Source organism: Salvia splendens, chromosome 4 (assembly GCF_004379255.2).
Source record: "Salvia splendens isolate huo1 chromosome 4, SspV2, whole genome shotgun sequence".
In the NCBI taxonomy this organism is placed as follows: domain Eukaryota; kingdom Viridiplantae; phylum Streptophyta; class Magnoliopsida; order Lamiales; family Lamiaceae; genus Salvia; species Salvia splendens.
The window spans coordinates 8493859-8509690 of NC_056035.1; the positions used below are offsets into that span (position 1 = coordinate 8493859).

Sequence of the window (15832 nt, forward strand, 5' to 3'; positions counted from 1 at the left end):
TCGTCTAGTATATGTAGATCTTTTCTGTTTCCGGTTAATCGCCAGTTTCCGACGTCCAAATTATTATATTCTGTTTGAATCTAGTTATTTGCTCTGTTTTCTCCATGTTCGTGTTTGAATCAGGTAACGAGATGCAGGTTGTTGTTAGTTAAATTCATAGTTTGTTTTCTGCAGCTTTTGATCCGTACTTTACTGTTTCTGGAAAATGGTCCCCAGTGCATGTTTACTTTCTGTTTAGCCAAATTAGGTAGCCGTTTACTAGGTCAAGGAAGTTTGTTTGAGGTATTGAAGTTAAGAATATGTTCGATGTTTGCATGTTGTTCTCTGTTTCCTAGGTCTAGTATTAGATTTTATTCCTAAGTCTAGTAATAGTTTTCATCAACCCAAAATTTGCGTAGCAGCGGCCAATCACTTTTCCAGAATCACCTAAATGCCTTCATACGCATTCATCTTCACGGGATCGATCCCTTCTTCCCGGTACTAATTTATAGTATAGCGGGTTGAGGGTTTTGAACGCGGAATTTGTGTGTCCGACGACTGAGACTTCCAGGATCCTCCGAGTTCCTAGACGTTGTGATCTAGCGGATTCTCTGGATTTGAGAAGCTTGACCTAGCACAAAAGTACACACAGTTCTTACGCATAGCATTCAAATGGCGCCGTTGCCGGGGATGGATGGCGTAGTTTACGATTATGTTTAGAAGATTTTGGCGTACATATTTTTTATTTTTCTTTTTCCTTTATTTTCAGTTTATGAGCAGAGGCTCACGGTTTGGACACTGGGGTAACTCATCTGGGTGGAGGAACGATCGGTTTATTTGGCAGGTCAGGGACACAACATTCAGGGGTATAAGGAGTAGTCTTGTGTCTTTTAATTCCAAACTGAGAACATAAAGTATCCATTTGAGAATTACAAAACTCAAAACCATTATCTGTTCTGATCACCTTAATGGTTTTTCCAGTTTGATTTTCAACAAGATTTTTCCATGTCAATAATTTTTCAAAGACTTCATACTTATTTTTCATCAAAAAACACCAAACTTTTCTGGAATAATCATCAATAACAGACAGAAAATACACAGACCTTGAATGAGTAGAAGCAGATGCTGGACCCCACACATCCATGTGTAGGTATTCAATCACACTGTGACTGATATTTTCAATCACATGTGTAGGGAAAGAAACTCTATGTTGTTTGCCCAAAACAAAAGTGTCACAGAAGGGGAGACCATTTTGAAAATCATTTTCAGATAAAAGCTTATTTTTCTTCAAAATATTCAGGCCCTTCTCACTCATATGACCTAGCCTATTATGCCATAACATGGTTTTATCAACCCTGACCACATTTGCAACATTATTCACACAGGCCACAGACTGAGCGTAACTGATAAGGCTCGTTTCATGCATTGGTTTTGGGTGATATTACATGCTTTTTTGGGGAGATAATGCGCAAATTTGAGATTAACGGGGATGAAGCCGGAAGCTCAACCGCGAGGTCTCCCCCACGCCGAGGTGTGCATACGACGGTGGGCGAGAGGATCGAAACAAGGAACACAATGCGCGATACTCGAGCCCACATTGAGCTACAAGAAGACCTAATCAAACACATTTGGGTGAAATTCGGCCACGAGTAGTGGGTTTTTTTAATTTTATGAATTTAATTATGTAGTTTTTAATTTTTAGGATTTTAATTATGTACTTTTTAATTTTTAGGATTTTAATTATGTAATTTTTATTTTTTTTGTAATTTGTAATAGTATTCCAGATATTTTTAATGCATTTTAATTTTGTGAAAATGTTTTTATTTAAATTGAATAATAGAATGATGAGACCCTTGAGCTTGTCCTTGCAAAAGAGCACGGATGTGGGTGTTGTGCTCTTGCCTAAGTGCAGGGAGTAAGAGTGGGTCCGGGCCCACATCCGTGCTTGTTGATAAGAGCACGGATGGGGATGCTCTAATTTTACATGCAGTAAGTGACTATAAACAGATTACATAAAAAGAGGGATTTTTTTTCAAAATAAGATTTTTCCCCTAACTTTGAATCCAAATATGAGTATTATTTTAATGTATGACTATGCTAAGAAATTGATTTACAATTATTAATATTAATATCTATATCTATACATATATAAAGGGGGAGTTTTGGGGTATTTATGGAATTATCATTTAACTTTAAATACTATAATCTAGACATTTAATATAGACGTTGTCGTCCATTGAATCATTTGTCATTGCATTTTAGTCATTATTGCATATTAATTGCCCAAAAAATAACTCACATCATCATTGTGTGCATCAAATGCACATCTTATACCAACCGTCTACAACAATCTAATATTTTACCTACATTTAGTTATGCACATGCAAAAAAAAGATAAGAAACCTACAATTTACTTTCTCTTATAAAAAAAAAGATTTGACTTTTTCATATAAATGGGATTAAGTGGGTGATTATTGAACCATTATTAGCGTAGCTGCAAATTTTGTAATTAAAGTATCCTATTGAAATCCATGTCCAAAATTTTCAAAGATTTGCGAGTGGTGCTACCGTTACTGCCATGAGAAAGATTACTAATTAAATTCTTTTAATCTTTATCAAACCATTAAATATAATAATTATTGCAACACACCCTTCATTATCTATATAACACCCAATTTAATAGTAGAAAATCGATTGGAACCAACATTAATAATATTTGTTTTGTTTTAGTATTAGGGTAACCTAAGTGGAGAATGTGAAAAGTTTGAAGAGAGCCTCATGGTTCATTTTTTCCCCTATAAATATGACATTTGATCTAACCACACATACCTACTCACCTTATACAGCTCAAATTTCATCTTTTTGTTCTTCCCACGAGTAGCAAGGTTGATACCATGGAACCATTCCACACCTTGCTCGATGAACTACAACTAACAAAAACTAATTCGATTATTAAAGTCTGTTGTATCCATGTCTATGAAGTTGTCGCTCCTAAAGACAAAACCAATATCGTGCGTTTAGAATGTGTGCCTCACGATCGAATGGTATGTTGTTTTGTGCTTTTTAGTTATGTTTTTGCAAGTTATATGAAATCATTAGCTATGGACTTTTTTGTGTTCAGGGCATAGGATTCAAGCAACTATTCCACGAATTTTACATGCAAGGTTTGGTGCACTAATTAGGGAAGGGGGTATTTTTCGTATAAGCAATTTTCTCGTGAGGCAAAATCGGCCTCGCAATCCAGTTACAAATCATGCATACCACATTAAGATGATTTCAAGCAAACAAATGTTTGAAGTTAGTGAGCCTCAATTTCAAAAAAATGAGTGACATTAACATACTAATTACTAGATATGGACGGTTTCAAGCTTTGAGAGCATGTCAACTTGGAAATGGATCTTGCAATCTGGCAAGGGAGGATTTTCAAATTGATTGGTGCTTTTTGAATTTAAAATGTAAAAAAACCTCTACTATCAGTAAGGATTATCAAGTAGACTGATCCAGTGTAAGATATCGAATACAAATCTAAAACCTCCAAAATAGAATAAGTGATCAACAAAGTAAAATTGAATTAGGACGGAGGGAAAATTTAATTGATATCTGGCTCATCTGTTGGTCATGATGAGTATATTTTAAAGTTAAGGGTTTAGGATTTAGGTTTCGGGGTTTGGGTTTTTAGTGTATAGGGTCACTATATTGCAATGAAATGAAGCCCGACTAGGAATTGTATAATAAAGAAGATTATAGATCAAAGAAATTCCAACTTGGGATTTACTCTTTAGTTTCAACAATATACAATTAGAAAGATTAATTAAATTAAATTAAATTAAGGTTAATACATCATACTTAATTAAATTAAAGAAAAGTTTGAAACCAAATGTGGTTCAGTTGCGAAAATATTTTCTTAATACTCAATAGGTTGTCACTAGAAAAATTAAATTCATTAATGATCCGCTTCATAATTTGTTTTTCTATTAATTAATGCAATAAAGTGAAGAGTTTTTAGATTAAAAATTATCTATCAATTAAAATTATTTTTATTATTTGAAAGGTCAAATAATTATAACTCCATATATAAAAGGGGAGTTTTTAAAATTTTTAAAATAATGTTATTTTAATTAAAAATTTATATATCAATTAAATTTATTTTTATTATTTGAAAGGTCAAATAATTATAACTCATTTACATAAACGTTTAAAACTAAAATACCAGTAACTAATACCCTAAATAGTAAGCTCATTAACAATCCATATTCCTCTATTTCAATTTTACTCCTATTGTATTCACACTCTATCAAATGGCGTGAGTATCGGAATGTGATCATGGGGAGCCCTTTGGCTTTTCACTTCTTATAACATTCATTACCTTAATTTATTGTTTATGGTGTTTTAATTTCATGTCTTTCTATATTCTTATTTTGTGCTTATAAAAGCATCAAGTTGTACATGGATTACGCACCAATAAAAGCATTCTCCCTCCTATCTCAAACTCTTTACATTTTGTTGTGTATTTTAGGATCACTGTATTGCTTGATTCTCGGAGCTCCATCAACTTTGTCGGTGCCTAGCACAACATAATTTGTCTTGTGGAAAGAAGTTTTCTCTCGACTCGATTTATAGTTTGATTTTTTATTATTTTCGTTGTAATTTTCATTCCAATATCGCCAGTATATGGTTAAAAATTTTTATCTATATATTTCGAACAATTCTTAAGAGGATTGGGACATCCCTAAAACATGCTCATCTTTACACAATTTATTATTTTCTTTTATCAAAATTGAGAAAGTGAAAAAGTTTTAACTTTTTTATAATTAGGAAAAGTAAAAGGGAAATTTTTTTGAAGAATTTGTCTAGAATTATGTGTGTGACTTCAATTTAATTTACTTGCAAAAATGTTTAATTGTGAATATGTGCTATACTATTGGAAAAATAAATTGTTTCCACGTTGTAGTTTATTTAAATAAAATATTCAATTAGTAAATTCTCATAATTTTACTACAAACAATATACTAGAATGATTCCATAATTTCATTGTAACCCCACCACATATTTTAATCTTCTTTTCGGATACAACAAATATTTTGTGGACCTACTAAAAGTATTATGTACCCAAACTTGCAAAAACGTTGTACATCTAAGACCATTTTAAGGTTAAAGTCAGTGAGAAATAATTTGGTGATGTTAGAACAATTTTAAAATTATATCATGATTATTTTTGTTTTGATTTTGAATGCCATTGGAACCATTTTATGCAATAATTAATGTATGGAAGACTCTTAAATTTTGTGACAATAATGAAAAATAGACATTTTGCATAGTCAATATAATAAAAGTAAAACATTAAATGATAAGTTAATAGGTATTTTTTGTGTAAATAAACTGATTTGTATTTAATAAAATTATACAAATAAATATTATTTTAGACAAAAATAAAATAAAATGACACAGCTAGAATTTAGAATCATTAAATTATTTAATATTAATTTTTTATAAAATAGATTTCTAAAGAATAAGTCATGTTTATACACCAATAAAATTTACTACTTTTATCAAATGTATTATTGTATACATTTATAATAATTTATGATTTTAACTCATATAATATTATTATTATTTATTTCAAATCAATATTTTATATTTTGAAGAAAATAAAATGCACCGTGCATAGCACGGGTTAGGGTTTAGGGTTTTTATATATATTAATATAAAAGGTGAGTTTTGAGCTGTTTTGAATAGTCATTTTATGTGGGGGGATGTAAATAAAATTAATAAAAATGATTAAATTACCTTTCACTTTAAACCATTTAAATTTGGTAACGGTTAGTTATTCATTTGAAATAATATTGCGATTGAACGTTACAGTTTTAATCTCATAATTCTCGAATTATTCTTAATATATACATTTAGAATCAATTAATTAAGAGCCAATTAAGAGAGCGTTTTTTTTAATAGCTACTCTCACAAATTAAATGCTATTGGAATTTCAAACCTTAACATTAAAATTTCACCCTATAAAAGGCATGCATAAACTCTTCATCATGTTAACTCAGAGAAGATAATTGTCCGGTTAGCTTTGTTGTGATGATAACATCACCAAGGTTATCTGGATTAACGGCCAGAGTTGCCGGTGGTGGTGGTGTTTCCTCTATTGGAGTGCTTTGGAGACTATGTCGAAGGAAGTTTGCAACTGAAATGGGATGGATACGTAAGATGCGCCAGAAGTATATTGCATAAGAAATTAACATCCGAGTGGAGAAGAAAATTTGACAACGTGTTTATGTTTGGTTAATGTTTTATCTATTTATTTAATTTGTAACTACTTTTATGTTCGACTTTGGAAATAATTTTCATGCACAATTATTATAAGTAATATGTCCTTTTTTGTGAGAGAGATTGTGTGAATGTTTTGAAAATTTAAATTTGTATCTAGGAGGTTGATGCAAATAAGTTTTCCAAATCTTATGAGCTGATATATTGTTATCATGTATTAGTAAATATTTTTATGTCCCGCATACATAACTACTTTATCTCTATATATTATTGACTCTTCAGTATTGATGATTATCTCTACTTTTATTGATGTGTATGGTATTGAAGCATTTATATTGTGTATTAATGCAATATAAGATTATGATTGTTGTTTTATGGTAGACATTAATAGAATATAAAATTATAATTATTGTTTTGCAATAGAGAATAAAATCGTTATTTAAATTATTTTACACATTTGTGATTTTTAAAGCACTTGGTTGATTTGTAAAGTTGTTACATTATGTTTTATGGTTGTTCATTTAAATTGTATTATACGTATGTGATTTTTAACCATGAGATCATATAGTTGTATCTGGTTTTAAGTGATTAGTTGATCATATAGTTGTATCTGGTTTTAAGTAATTAGTTCAAAATATGATGTTACTTCGATTAATTGTATAAAGTGAGACATCTAAACAGTATTGGGCTTATAATTTTATAGGCTCGTAAGTAACGCATTCTAAATTTATATATAGTGGATCTAGCAAAATCCCATAGAGCTCTATATAAATCGAAAATTGCTTTTGAATCCACCGTCAAGAGTAGCCTCTCAAAATGGATATCAGGAATTAAATATCCAATATCTGTACCTGAAATATCGGGTAATTGGATACTTGAAACCCGAAAATCGGGTATTACCCGATTTATTTATTTTATTATTTAAAAAATTCAAATGTACTCCTAAAATCCTTCACTCTTAAGTTTTATTTCTAATAATTTGTAGTAGTTTTTCATCTTAAACTCGAAGTACTTGAAGTTTGTATTAAATTCGAACTACAAGTTTGTATTTTTAAAATTTTATAGTTAATTTTCTTTAAAAAATATTTTAAAAAAATCCACAATTGGGACTGGATACCTGAGTCGGGTATCTGGGTACCCGAAATCATTTTTGAATCGGGTATCAGATATTAGATTTTTAGAAATTCGGGATCGGGTATCCGCGGGTACCCGATTTGACAGGCCTAATCAAGAGGTAAGAGATCTTAACAAAGTATCTCGCTGATAAAGAAAACTGAGCAAGTTCACTTTGTTTTAGTAAAAAGCATAAAAAGTAGAGAGAAACAGCAGAGTGTTAATGGTGTTTTCCGAGGACTGTAGGGGAAAGAAGGGCATTGGAAGGAGGCGGAAAAAATGGATCATCCTAAATGGGACGAATGGAATACCTTATAAGTTATAATCATACCCACTATATATTTGGATATCACTACCTCATACATTAATTTAAGCATATATAAGTGTTAACCTCTTTTAAAAAAGTAAAATAAGATCACTCATTAAAAGATAATTATTGTTCAGCTGTGAAAAGTTTTGGATATTCATAAATTGGAGGTGGATAGTTATAGTTTCATTGGGGTGTCTATGATATTAGAGACGTCTGATGTCTCTATTAATAGTATTTCTTATTACTCCATCCGTCCCATAATAATTGTCACTCTTATTGTAGGCACGAGTTTTAAGAAATGTAAAGAAAAGTTAGTGGAATGTGGGACCAACTTTTTATATTAATTTTATAATAAAATGTGAGTGAAGTGAGTTAGTGGAATAAGGAACCTACTTACCATTTATGATAAAAATGAGGTGTGATAATTATTGTGGGACGGACCGAAATAAAAAGGAATTACAATTACTGTGGACGGGGGGAGTATTTGATTTTTATTCGGGATGATTCATCATGTACACATAGGTGGCGTTCGGTTGCCATGACTAATATCATGAGACTATCTATCTAGGATTAAATTGTGAGATTATTTTAGTTGGAGGGGGAGGCTATGACTAATTATCATGAGACTATCCATCTAGGATTGAGTTGAAGGGTTGAATCTCATGAACCAAACACACTACAAATTTAATATCGGATACAATCTTGCAAACCGAACACCCCATAGAAGATAAACTAGTGGCTAATTTTCTGTCACATTTTTCCTACAAATTTGAAAGGGGAATTCATGTCTTAGAGGAGCCTTGAGCGGGACGGTAGTGCTCGGTAGGAGCCTTTAGAGGAGTATTTTTCTTATATTGGCTTAGACTAAAAAAAGATAGTGGACTTACATGTAATTTTGGAAAACAACAGCACCTCACAGAAAAACCTGAAATAGTAACACCCCATAGATGCCACAAGCCGAGCCCTAAATAGCAATGATGCGAACGCGAAAAATTTGCGCCCAAAAATTACAAAGAGGTATGCGAGAAATCCCGCAGTTTTTAAATTTTCTCTACCCTAATTCCACGACATTCATATTTCAGTCACACTAACGATTTTTCATGACTACTTCAAGATCAAGGTGAATAACCCTAACTGTGCGCCTTGGAGTCACTGCTTCAGAACGTTTATTTGCGCAAGGAGTTGCCATTGTTGCTCGGGTATGTGTTTACCGCATGCGTGGACGTACTTCATTCCCTGGTTCGGTTTATGAGCGATTTTTGCATAGTATGTTCGTGCTGGAATGAAATTTGGGGTTTTATCTTCCTGATTATGCGTAATTTAAATTAAGTAGCATCTTCAATTTTTAGATCCAAGCTTTCAAATGCAATGTAATTGTATCAGTAAAAGTTGTTAGTGTTAAATTCGTCGATATCGCTTTAGATCTAGGAATTAGTGGACGAAAATGAAATGCATTGGCATTTGATCTATCACCTTTTGCCTTATTATTTTGAAAATCATTTTCAAAGCTTTTCAACATTAAGCAAACGTGAGAAACAAGTTTATGTGTATCTTGTGCCAACCCTTAATTTAACTTGAATGAACAATTTAAAAGATACAGTAGATAACAAGTTGAAGTATAAACAAGGAGTTAAAACTGTTTATTGATCTGACTCTGATAAAAGTAGTGCCCTTGATGATTGGATATAATTAAACAATATACATAACTAGTTTTAAAAACTACTCATATAATGAACTGTAGCAATGTCCAAGTTCTGTCGATACAATTTTTATATGCTGCACTGTCTTGTAATATTCCCTTGAAACTTATATTTGAGGGTAAATTTCTAGTCCATGAGCAAGCGTACGGAAAGAGGCCTCTGTTAGTTTATTTGTAAGTACATTTTTCTTAGAAGGCTCTTGTGCTTATTCACTGGTTTTTTTTAATGTGTCACGTTGCATCTCGTTTTTCCACGGATTGCTTCCTGGTGGATAACCAAGCATAGTGCCAAAATCTCAAGTGAGTCTTGTTTGTTAGCCAGACTGTTCTTAAAAAGCTATTTCAGGCCATTTTGCTGATAATAGATATCATGTCAAAGAAGACCTCTGATATTATACATGTTTTCCAGGACCATTTATTCCATGGTCTAAAGAAGTCTGAATAAGGTGAATGAATCAGTTTATGACAATATTGTCTCATTTCATGACATATGCTTTGTTTATGATAGATGTCAAGCGCTTGGACAATTATGAGCTTTGCAATCATACATAGGGATGTAGAATGGGAGTGGGAGAAGTCAGAGTGGAGTTTTTGGTATATTTATATAATTGGAAGTACTTGCTCACTATCTGAAGAGCTTTTGATCTGGCAAAAAATTAGAGGATGAGGAGATCATATTTTATTTCGAATATATAATTGCTTTGGAGTATCTTGGAGCATATGAGCAGCGGAGCTTGTGGAGCACCGCTCACCTCAAGGATTGCTCTCTTGGTTTGCTTCATAAGTTTTGTTCTTCTTTGATATATTCCCTCCTTGTCAAATCATTCAAATGGTGATGGAAGACATATAGGGTTACCTAAGCTGGCATTGTTGACTGCCCTGAAAAAATTTACCCCATTCATTAGTGTTTTCTATCTGCAGAAGAATTTTTCTTTGACTTCACCTGCAAAGATCAAGAATGAGTGGCCGTTTCTCCCGCACTATCTATGTTGGAAACCTTCCTGCTGATATCAGGGAATCAGAAGTAGAAGATTTATTTTACAAGGTGGTCATTTTATTGTGATTCTTTTCTATTTTTTTGTTTGACTAGATTTGACTAGTCATTATTCTGGTACCTAACTCCCCTTGTAATACCTTATGACCTTGACTTGGGTTTCTTAATCGGTGTTGCAGGAGGAAGTCAGTATTTAGTATTGTTCCTGATGTTGTATTCTTTTTGTTAGAGATGCATGTCAATTCTAATGTTACATAGAGGGTTAGTTGCATTACAGTTATGAACATGCATCCAGATTTTAATTGCTAAGTGAACATCTGTTTTTTCAATATCATTCAACTTTCGTTGTAATTTTTTAGCTGCAACATCAAAATTGACATTTATAAATTTGTGTGAGTAAAAGCCATTATTTGATATTTTTTGGAATGCTATTGCTTACTATGAATTTATATCATTCTTTCTTTTGTCACATTAATTATATCATAAAAGCCATTATTTTTCTTTTGTGACATTAAGTATGATATCCCTCCACCCCTACTAAAATGCTGAAAATATATGTGATAGTAATGGACAATATCTAGCTTTTATCAATAATAATGGGCAGTAAAATGTTGCAATTAGAAATTTGTACATGTTCATGAGTCATGACTGAAATTCTCAAGATTGAATGTTCATGTTGCATTTGAAATTTGAATCATAAATAGTTAACACTGAAAAACCTTTATTTACTGTCTCTCTTGGTATTTTCTGTGTTTGTTTAAAACTTGTCCGAGTGCATTAGAAATCAACCTCATTTGTTCACTCTTCTTTCCTTGTAGTATGGCCGTATCTTGGATATTGAACTGAAGATTCCACCTCGTCCTCCTTGCTATTGTTTTGTAGAGGTATTGTTCTTCCATACACTGGGTTTTGCTGTGTGCAAGATACATTGTTTTGAAATTTTTTGGGTTATTTGATTATTTTAAAGCAAATTTGCATGTCACTTTCTGATTTCTCCCTGGAAACTTCAGTATTATATAACTGAGTCAGATTTTGTTCATGTAGTTTGAGAATGCTCGGGATGCAGAAGATGCAATGAGGGGCAGAGATGGCTATAACTTTGACAGCTGTCGTTTGAGGGTGAGAGAATTTTATAATACTCGAATATCTTCCCTTTTCCTTTAATTTGTAAAGTTTCTTGTGTCTTCTCCATTTTTTGCTCATTAATTTACTTCTGAAATCTGAGTTCAGGTTGAACTTGCTCATGGTGGTAGAGGACCATCATCCTCCAGTGATCGTGGCGGTTATAGTGAAAGGGGCGGAAGTGGCAGCAGTGGTGGCAGATTTGGTATGTCCCGCCATTCTGATTATCGAGGTATACTGATTCTTTTTGTATCATATGCCTATATGGTTGAATGCTTTTTCAGGGGCCTCAGCCTCATATGATTTCTCTTGATCTGGTTCCTCTTGCACCAGTGATTGTCCGTGGGCTTCCTTCTTCTGCTTCTTGGCAAGATTTAAAGGTTAGATAAGAAGGATGTTAGAAAATGGTTTATGTTTGGCTAGACTTGTTTTGCTGATCCTTGCACGAAATGGTTCAGGATCATATGCGGAAAGCTGGTGATGTGTGTTTTGCCGAAGTTTCTCGTGATAGTGAAGGTATTACATTTACTGACAGCAGAGATATCACGTTCATGTTTGTCTGCCACTTTGTTGTAATCTTAAAAATTAAAATTTTCCATCCCCATTAACGATAACTTCTGGTTTTGAATGAGTCACCTGAAATGGATGCTAAGCTTTATTTTCTCCCTGCAGGAACATATGGCCTAGTTGATTATACAAATTATGATGACATGAAATATGCTGTAAGTTTATCTTGACTAGTTAGATTATACTATTAATGACCCCAACCTTTTAATTTCTTCAAACGGCTGCAAAAACTTTCTGTTTGATCAGATGCGTAAGCTTGATGATAGTGAGTTCAGAAATCCTTGGACCAGAACTTATATCCGGGTATCTCCTACATTTCTTCTACTCGTTGCTTTATCTCTACATTTCTTCTACTCTTTGCTATATCTCCTACTTTTTTGTTGGGTTTGTCTATAATCAATGAATCATGAAAATTTTGTATCAGCACTTGCTGTTCATTCGTTCTAGTATCTTTTTGTTAGCTCAAAGTTGGTCCTTGATGAGCAAAATATAAGAGGTGCTATTTGGTCAAGGATGTTTTGTTGATCATTTTCTAAATTCAATAATATTGAAAGCATCCATGTAACATGTGTACATGACTGTATCCTTACATTGTTGGTTTGTCTGCTGTGAACTTAATAAAGGTAAAGGAGTATAAGGGCAGCCCATCCAGAAGCCGAAGTGGGAGTCGCAGCAGAAGCCGAAGCCGAAGCCGAAGCAGAAGCCCGATGAGGAGAAGGTAAGCACAAATCTCTTGGTTAGAAGCAGACCCAGCACATTTCTCTGACTGAAATCAGTGCAGCGCACACGCTCCCAACATTCATATCTGATTCCAGAGACTGAAAAATAGTCCTTTATGCAGCAGGTCAGTGGAGCGATTGACTTCAAGATCACCCCCAGTGTCGCCTGTTAAACCATCCCGGTATGTTGATTGATGTGTCTGAAAGATATTGAGAGTTTAAAACTGCAGTGTACACTGTTCTGCTGCTTAACTCTCTGAAGGTTTTGATTCATTTTCTTGGGCTTTTCCTGCATAATTTTGCAGTTCCATATCGAGCTCTAGATCAAGGTCCAAATCGAGGTCTGCATCCCCACTCCCGGTAATGCTCTGCTCCATATGAAAGGGAATATCCATATTGCAGTTTCTTCTCTTGCACCTTTTTGAAATGGAAAAAAGTAATACTATTGATTTTGTTTTTATTGCAGGCGAGGTCCGGCAGTTCCTGATTTTATTGGTGCAATGTAAACACAAACGCAGAACTTTCGTGGCATATGATTTGTGCCCGGACAATGTGGCTTTATACTGGAACTTCTTTCTTCATTTGAATATTATTATAACTTGAAGTTGGGGATGTTGTTGTTATCGTTTTAGAGATCTGGTTGATTCACAAATTGGTTTTCGCTAGAAAAGATTTGTTTGGTTTGTTAGACATTATCCGCATTTAGGATTTGTATCGAACATGTCTGTCGAGCTGAAACATTTTACATGCCTGCAGTGTTTTAAGTGGGTTCTACACCTTGAATATTACTAAGAAAATAGTATCCTGGTCCTCTTTTTAATAAATGGCAAAATGAAATATGCGAAAACAAAAAAAAAAGAACAGAAGAAATTGAAAAATAAATTCAGACGCAACGCTCTACTGCCAGGTTGCGCAATGGGTGTATGGCGCAGGCCCTTAGCTATGGTTGGGAAGGGAAGTAGTTTTACTTCCCCATCTCTGTAGCTTCTCCAAACAACTAAACTCATCATGGTACAACCTCTTTTCCATCAATAACTTATCATAACTGCATTATATTATGGGTGCTCTAAGCAATGCATAAATATTTGGTTACCACATAGGCAAAGTGACCCCATTCAAGCTTGATGATATAACTATTTGCCTACGAGCATGTTTAGTAGAGTAGATAACTCATCTAGGGATGGATTTATACTCTACCATATTATGGATCAATGAGTATTAAAATGTGTATTGGTTAGGAAAAATAAGTATTTTCTTCGTTTGGTGGTTTGGTGAGAGCGCATGGATCATGCAGCTGACAGGTACATGGGCGAGTGACTCATGGGCCTAGATGAGGGGAAAAATAAATCGGGTAGCACTTTTGATGTCCCCCCTCTTTTGTATCCTATGTGGTGTTATAGTAGACCATCTTTACTTACTATGTGGAAGGCCATATGATAGCATTGCATAATGCAGACTGTGAAAGTTTGATATGAGTGGTTCCCATAAATCAAAGTTTATTACTATAAAATTAATTTCCAATTTATTTGGAACTTATTGGAAAAAACTTTCCTTGCAAAGATTTTGACGAGAGGGGTGTTTTTGTCAAGAAACCTAATTTATAGGGGTGCAACGGCATATGATACGAATATTTGGAGTGCGGAGCAAATATTTTCTTTATATATACGTACGTAATTCACGAAGAATGCTTCTCAACCCTAAAGAAGCCGCAGCATCTCAATTCGCAAAACCCTAATCTTTGATATTCGTCTTCTCCTACGATGTCGGTGGGAGAGCTCGCTTGCACCTATGCTGCTTTGGTCCTCCACGACGATGGAATCCCCATCACGGTAACAATTTTTTATTTAATTGATTTATATTTTCCATTTTCACCGCAATTTCATATGTTTGTATTGTTTGAGTTGTTTTTGTATTTGATATATACGCATTCCTTTTCAAGGCGGAGAAAATCTCGACCCTGCTGAAGGCTGCGAATTTGTCTGTTGAGTCGTACTGGCCCAGTCTCTTCGCTAAGCTTTGCGAGAAGAGGAATGTTGAAGATCTCATCGTGAACGTTGGCGCTGGTGGTGGCGGTGGCGCCGTCGCAGTCGCTGCTCCAACTGCTGGTGGCGCCGCTGCCGCAGCTGCCCCTGCCGCTGAGGAGAAGAAGAAGGTATGAATTGATCTGTGGTTCAAATTAGTTTTCTATAGCTTAATTGATGTTGGATTGGGATCGTGTCAGTGTAAATAGAACCATGTGGTATGAACGAATTCCAGTAAGTAGGTATTGAATAAAACTTAGGGATGTTCAGAATCAGAGTAGTCTCTAGAATTGTTACTACTATGAAATTCCAATGTTGAAGACTGAAGATCAGGATTTTGTGAAATTGTTTGTGGATTCAAGATCTTGTCAAGAAGTCTTAGTGTTGTACTAGTATTAAATCCTGATATTTATATCGATTTGAATCATGATTCATGAACTAGTTCTTTATATCGATTTGAATCATTATTCATGAACTAGTTCTTAATTATATTGTGAAGTTTAGAAGTTTGTTCTAATTTTGTATTCTCCTTCATTTGAAACCTAAATGTGTTTTTCTGTAAATATTTTTATGAAGCCAAATAATAATTCATTGTCATTTGATTTTTTCAGGAGGAGGAAAAGGAGGAAAGTGACGACGACATGGGCTTTGGCTTGTTTGATTAAGTTTAGTTATAATTTGAATGATGATTTTGTGTTGAACTTGTTTTAGATTTTCTTTGTATTAGTAGTTTAATACTCCTAGTATGGTATTTTGATGCAGTGTTACTGCATATATCTTTTGACAATTGTGGTACTCTGAATTTTGAGGTAACCAAGAGATTCATTCATCTTATGTGAGTTAAGTTTTCGTTCAAGTTCTATTGCATTTCATCGTATAATTATTGTTACAATTATTATGATAATCATCTTTATGAATTCTACCAAAATTGTTTTTTATGCTTGATGTAGTATGATTTCTTTCTATTCATCCTCTATTTGAACAATCATCAACCTGGTTCCGAGGTCTAAGCTCCTGTTGTATAGAATCTGTATGTGC

At 33.7% G+C, this 15832-nt stretch overlaps 2 protein-coding genes across 13 annotated transcripts; both read left to right on the forward strand.

The window, feature by feature from the left end:
* Positions 1-8551: 8551 nt before the first annotated feature.
* On the forward strand, positions 8552-13570 carry LOC121798354 (serine/arginine-rich splicing factor SR34A-like). 12 transcript variants are annotated; one of them, XM_042197309.1, is made up of 15 exons: positions 8552-8689; positions 8787-9671; positions 9781-9817; positions 9880-10416; positions 11184-11249; positions 11410-11484; positions 11596-11719; positions 11821-11867; positions 11946-12003; positions 12160-12209; positions 12301-12357; positions 12678-12772; positions 12896-12955; positions 13079-13133; positions 13240-13570. In XM_042197309.1, exons 4-15 carry the CDS (start codon positions 10330-10332, stop codon positions 13258-13260), a joined length of 795 nt encoding a protein of 264 aa, XP_042053243.1. In that variant the 5' UTR covers positions 8552-8689; positions 8787-9671; positions 9781-9817; positions 9880-10329; the 3' UTR covers positions 13261-13570. The 12 variants fall into 12 exon arrangements, with proteins under 12 accessions (XP_042053243.1, XP_042053246.1, XP_042053241.1 ...); XM_042197312.1 differs by having other exon boundaries at positions 10293-10416; XM_042197307.1 differs by having other exon boundaries at positions 8787-10142; positions 10293-10416.
* An 871-nt stretch (positions 13571-14441) lies between these two features.
* On the forward strand, positions 14442-15650 carry LOC121798249 (60S acidic ribosomal protein P1-like). Its single transcript, XM_042197155.1, has 3 exons — positions 14442-14602; positions 14713-14925; positions 15406-15650. The coding sequence occupies exons 1-3, from the start codon at positions 14534-14536 to the stop codon at positions 15457-15459; spliced, it is 336 nt and encodes a 111-aa protein (XP_042053089.1). The 5' UTR covers positions 14442-14533; the 3' UTR covers positions 15460-15650.
* Positions 15651-15832: the final 182 nt, after the last annotated feature.